The sequence below is a fragment of the Monopterus albus genome, unplaced genomic scaffold (genome assembly GCF_001952655.1).
Source record: "Monopterus albus unplaced genomic scaffold, M_albus_1.0 scaffold250.1, whole genome shotgun sequence".
Taxonomy (NCBI): Eukaryota; Metazoa; Chordata; class Actinopteri; order Synbranchiformes; family Synbranchidae; genus Monopterus; species Monopterus albus.
In genome coordinates this window covers 551,226-556,983 of record NW_018128130.1, presented here as the reverse complement: position 1 = coordinate 556,983, position 5,758 = coordinate 551,226, and the positions used below count along the sequence as shown (strand labels likewise).

General features: G+C 43.7%; 1 protein-coding gene across 2 annotated transcripts in view; it reads left to right on the top strand.

Moving 5' to 3' along the window:
* Positions 1 to 4,590, top strand: part of LOC109972183 (gamma-crystallin M3-like) — a 5,570-nt gene extending 980 nt beyond the window's left edge. The window contains exons 2-4 of one of the 2 annotated variants that reach the window (XM_020620892.1): positions 1,550 to 2,790; positions 2,890 to 3,138; positions 3,842 to 4,590. In XM_020620892.1, coding sequence (XP_020476548.1) covers positions 2,782 to 2,790; positions 2,890 to 3,138; positions 3,842 to 4,123 — 540 coding nt within the window. In that variant the 5' untranslated portion in view covers positions 1,550 to 2,781 and the 3' untranslated portion in view covers positions 4,124 to 4,590. The remainder of the gene's footprint in view (positions 1 to 1,549; positions 2,791 to 2,889; positions 3,139 to 3,841) is intronic. The other variant, XM_020620891.1, reaches the window with a different exon arrangement.
* Positions 4,591 to 5,758: the final 1,168 nt, after the last annotated feature.

Below are 5,758 nucleotides of genomic sequence, written 5' to 3'. Positions count from 1 at the left end.
ACAGGTTACAGTCATCAGTTGGGCACCCTTTAATTATTATACCCTCTAATTATTCAGCCTAACTGTTAACAAACATTCACTAGCATTAGCAAACATTTCAACTACTGTTGTAGTCACCAGACATTTCAGTTAGCTCGTCAAATAGCTACCCAAACTTTCTGCTCCTTTTTCAGTTCAAGTCAATTTTAATTTTATTGCACTAAATCACAACAAAAGTCATCTTTATATTTTTACAAACTAAGGTCTAGATGTTACTATTGTTATTATTTTTATTATTATTATTATCATTATAACAAAAAAAAACCCAACAAGTCCCCCTTGAGCAGCACTTGGCGACAGTTTTGAGGAAAAACTCCCTTTAACAAAGGAAACCTCAAACAGACAGGCCCTGGCTCTTGGTGGGCAGCCTTCTGCCTCGACTAGTTGGGGAGAGTGGATAGATGATAGTGTATAGAGGAGAGGATAGTGGATAAGGATAATCGCCTTTATTCGCCAAGTATGTTACACACAAGGAATTTGTTTCCGGTACAGAACCGAGGCAGCCATCTGCGGCACCACCTCAACCAATGGCTCTAACCATCGGGGGGCAACAGTGTCTTGCCCAAGGACACTTCAACATGTGGACTGCAGGCACTGAGATTCGAACCTTCAACCTCCCAGTTGGGAGACTATTGCTCTACCCACCGTCACCTCCCCTATAGTGGATAGAGGAGACAAGATAGTGGAGAGGAGAGGAGAGGAGAGGAGAGTTTAGGTTGCAGCCTACCTCTGTGCGGTATAGAAAATATTTCTAATAATTTCCTTTCTAGTGTGGAAGGACGACTCCTCCTCACAGGTCCTTGTTAGGTACTTTTAAGAGGTCAGCTGGTTCCCCCCAGCACATCCTTCTGCCTGTCTCCTCCTTGTCCTGACTAATTCTCTCCTCCTGCTCCTTCAATGGCCTCATTTTCTCCTTCATTCATCTCAGAGATATAGCTCTCCACGATCTTCCTAGTTTTGATTTTTGTGGCTCTTGGCAGTCCCAGGACCTCCTCTACAGGCGCTTTCTTGCACTTTGTCCTGCCTTTATCCTCCCCCTGATGTCTCCTCCTCTCCTGCTGGTCACCCATGTTATCTGAAACCAACAGTATAAGAAAGTGTAAGTCTGGAGTTGTACACCAACAAGGACGAGTTAACAGACACCATTTGTATCATTGCTATGTTGTAAATTGCTACAGAAAACATGTTGGCCTGGCACTTCTCCTCACCATTACTGTACACAGAGACCAGACAATGAGCAAAACCACACTGCAGACATTTGATCACTTTATGCTACTCAGGAAAATAAAGTGGATTAATTTGCTAAACTAACACAAAATGTGCAAAGTTCCAACCTGTCAGGCTGTGTAATACACCGATCAGGTATAACATTATGACCATCTGTATGCACTTCAATGCAACACTTCTGCCTTAACTTTTTTGTTTATGAAGCTCAAAATGTTTCAGTTTTTGGTGAGATTGTCATAAATGTGTATGTTTCCTTGGTGTATCTGTGTTTGCTTCTTTCCAGGTATGCTGATTGCTGAAGTTCGGGACACTGTGAACACCTGGCTCTGCCGTCTCAGGGCTTGCTGCCTTGATTGTTTGGCTGTACTTTGTTTTGGTTGGATTCTGTTTGCACCTTTCAACACTGCAACATATACTACTTGCACAAAACAGTGTGGCTACGTTTAGGAAAAGACTGTGGCTTAGTGGTTATAATGCTCATTGATTTTATCTCCTATGGGAGAAGTCATAATGTTTTATGATTAATCCAAAATACCATTGTAGGATGAGCCTGGCCCAGACCACAAGAACACAAAACTATCTGGTCTGCAGCACCAAACATAATCCACTATAGGGTGCAAACAGGCACAGTGTGATATGTAACTCCCTCCGCAACAGCTCTCTCTCTCTCTCTCTCTCTCTCTCGCTTGCTCTCATTATCCACTAAAAACGTCAGAAAACGTTAGTGGTGAATGACCACAACTGGGAGAACATGCTGGCTGGACTCCTTTTGTGGAGTCGCAGTGTTGTTCTAATGAGCTGGGCGTCAGCACCAACAGCAGCAGCTCTTACTGGCAAATCTAATCATCAGCAGACTGCACCTCTTTGTCTGCAACTCTGTGACCTCTCTCCTGGCAGCTCTGGGTCATAGTGCAGGGCTTCCTGCACCGACGCTCAGACGTAGCAGAGAGGGACACAGACAGTAGCATGGACAGAGGAGGATCATATTCATGACAGCACAAATACTGAGTGTGAGCATGCAGCTGTATCACAGAAAGGCAAAACAGGCCTGATGCCGTTATTTATAGTGGAATATATATATGGTTTGGAACTAGAAAGTAATTTCTAATATACTTTGTTACAAATGTCATTTAACACCAAAAACCTTTAGAGAAATACTCACACATTCATTATTATTGTTGTCTTTTCAGCTCTCTTTACTGACGTGATATCAATCAATGCACTACACAGTGTTTGTCACGACAGACTAAACTCACAAAGAGTCCCAGCTGGTACATTTGCTGCTGTCACCCACCTGTGCCCCATAGGACAGCTGCTGTACTGCATACGCTCTGGAATAATAACCATTTACAGAGTGATTTAACAAACATTATAGCCCTGTATGCTACGCTGCTGAGTAAGATATTCAAAACAATGGCTGCATAGATCATTTATCTATCATGATGGGTATAAAAGTGACAGAAAGCTTGGCTAGGCAAAGCACCAGAACAGTCAGGACTAGGACTGAACACCAGAATGGGCAGAGTAAGAGAGCATTTTATGTTGTAATTTAATGTAACTTTTTGGAAGTATGTTATTTAATAAAACAAAAAATGGTTTTGAAATATACCGTTTTGTTTTCAGATCATTTTCTACGAGGACAGGAACTTCCAGGGTCGCTCCTATGAGACCAGCAGCGACTGTGCTGAGCTGACCTCCTACCTGAGCCGCTGCAGCTCCTGCAGGGTGGAGAGCGGCTGCTTCATGGTCTACGAACGTTCAAACTACATGGGCCACCAGATGCTTGTGAGAAGGGGAGAGTACCCTGACACCCAGTGCCTGACGGGAATGAGCATGAGTGACTGCATACGTTCCTGCCGCATGATCCCGATGGTATGAAGCGTTGACTCCTGATAAGCTCTCGTGTACTGTCACTGCCAGTCCAAACGATTTGACACCCCCATTTTTCCACTTTTTATTCTGTCATGTAAACAGCTCAAGTCTAGCAAATAACCTTAAATGGTACAAAGCTAAGAAGTAAACTATGAAACAAAGGAAGGAAACAAAACAGTCACTCAGTGAAAGTGCATAAAATGTCTGTAAATGTCTTATAAACCAAGCCTTTTTAAAGAATCCAGTAACAGGTTAATTCACATCTTTTTTGCAGCAGTGGAAGCAAATGACATCTAGAAACCTGATGCAAACAGTTCCTACAGGTGTCCCAACTTTTGTTGATGACCTACAGTACAACAACAAATCTTGTCTATACAAACACAGTGTTAGAAAAGAGAACAAGATGGTCGGCTTTATATGATGGAACAGCAGCACAGTGTCCAGACTTTCTAGGTGAAATGTGAAAGCAAAGAAACTTACAAGCTCAACACATCTGTGGGAATATCTGTAAGTGTTTGATTTCAGTGTTTGATTCTGTTCAGCTGTTGGATATCACTGATAATAACTGGAAAAATGGAGGTGACCCCAAACGTTTGACTGTTAGTGTAAGTAGGGTTGAAATGTAAACCTCTATAAAAACACTTAAACACACACAGCACAAAAGAAAATGTTTTAGATTTGATCATCATGTGTCACTTTACAGCACAGGGGTCCATTCAGGATGAAGATCTACGAGAGGGAGAACTTCGGAGGTCAGATGTATGAGCTGATGGATGACTGTGACTCTATCATGGACTGTTACCGTATGTCCAACTGCCAGTCTGCTCACGTGATGGACGGCCACTGGCTGATGTACGAGCAGCCCCACTACAAAGGCAGGATGATGTACCTGAGGCCCGGAGAGTACAGGAGCATGAGAGACATGGGAATGGGTCCCATGGGCATGAGGATCGGGTCCATTAGACGTATCATGGAGCCCTGTTAGACAGAACAAGCATAAGACTTAAACATGTAACCAATAAATATTAATAAACTGTTCATATCTACAAGGAATTCATTAATCTACCATCTGTATTGAAGTTCGAAACTCCAGTCAGTGATCCAGGATGACATTTTGGGTGCTATTCAAAGGACCGTTTGGTCTGTACAGAATGATGCTAGTTCAATTACTATGTCCCATAGCTAAGCTGGAATTTAGCTGAAATCTTCTGCCTATGAATTGTCGTGTGTCAAATAATGCACTTGAAATTAAAGCTGAATTTCACAGGATGAAAACAATGTGTGAAACGGTGGATGATTTTCCAGAGGTTTCCTGGAAGTACTGCAAATAAATAAACTAATTTACTGTACAAGGAGAGGTTGGAAGTAACAAAGCACAAATATGTGGTTACTGTACTTAAGTAGTAGAGTACAGCAATAAGATTCTGGGTTTGAGCCCTGGGTGACCCGAGGCTTTTCTGTGTGGAGTCTGCATGTTCTCCCTGTGCCTGTGGGTTCTCTCCGGGTACTCCGGCTTCCTCCCATAGTCCAAAGACATGCAGCTCAGGTTGACTGGGGACTCTAAAGTGCCTGTGTGTGGTTGTTTGCCTACATGTCAGCCCCATGATAGACTGGTGACCTGTCCAGGGTGGACCCCGCCTCTCGCCCAGTGTCAGCTGAGATTGGCTCCAGCCCCCCATGACCCTCCTCAGGAATAAGCGGCATAGATAACGGATGGATGGATGAATGTTTTCATTCTCCCACAAAAACAGCACAGAGATCCATTCAGGAGGAGGATCTACGAGAGGGAGAACTTTGAAGGTCAGATGTATGAGCTGATGGACGACTGCGACTCCATCAGGGACCGCTACTGTATGTCCAACTGCATGTCCCACCACCTGGGAAGGCCACTGGCTAATGTACGAGCAGCCCCACTACAGAGGCAGGATGATGTACCTGTGGCCTGGAGAATACAGGAGCTTCATGAACATGAGAATAGGAGGCAAGTGGTGGATGAGTATGAGGCATGGACATGTGCTAGCTGTACATTTTGCCTTCACTAAGATCGAGATCAAAGATTTTTTATTGTCAGTTCACTATATGTGCAGGAAATACAGAAAAATCAAAATGCTGTTTCTCTCTCACCTAATGTTGAATGCCCATACCATTTAAGAAACTAAAACAGAATAAACTCAGAATAAATAGAATATGAAGACTGAATTAAAGTAAGTAGGATACGTTTTCAGGGTGGTATGGCCGTAAGCGACAGCAACAGGCTCCACTGCGCATTTATACCATACATGCTGCAGGCTCATGTCTTTTGACATGTGTTTCACATCATCACAATATCTGCTGCCCGAGGAAATACCATTTTAACACATCGGGCCCCCTAATATTGTTGCATGCAGTTAGATTTCATGCCAGGACTTGGCAACACTCATGCATTGCTGTGTCGACTCAGCAGCATTTTCAGGGAATGTACTGAGTTTGTGCAACAGCTGATGGCTAGTCTTTTTATGTTTTGTGGTGGGCCACAGTCCAGGGGGCAGAGGGGGGGAGGGAATGGACAGCGTTCAACATCCTCACAGCCTGGTGGATGAAGCTTTTCGTAAGTCTGGTGGAGTGGGCCTGCAGACTGCGA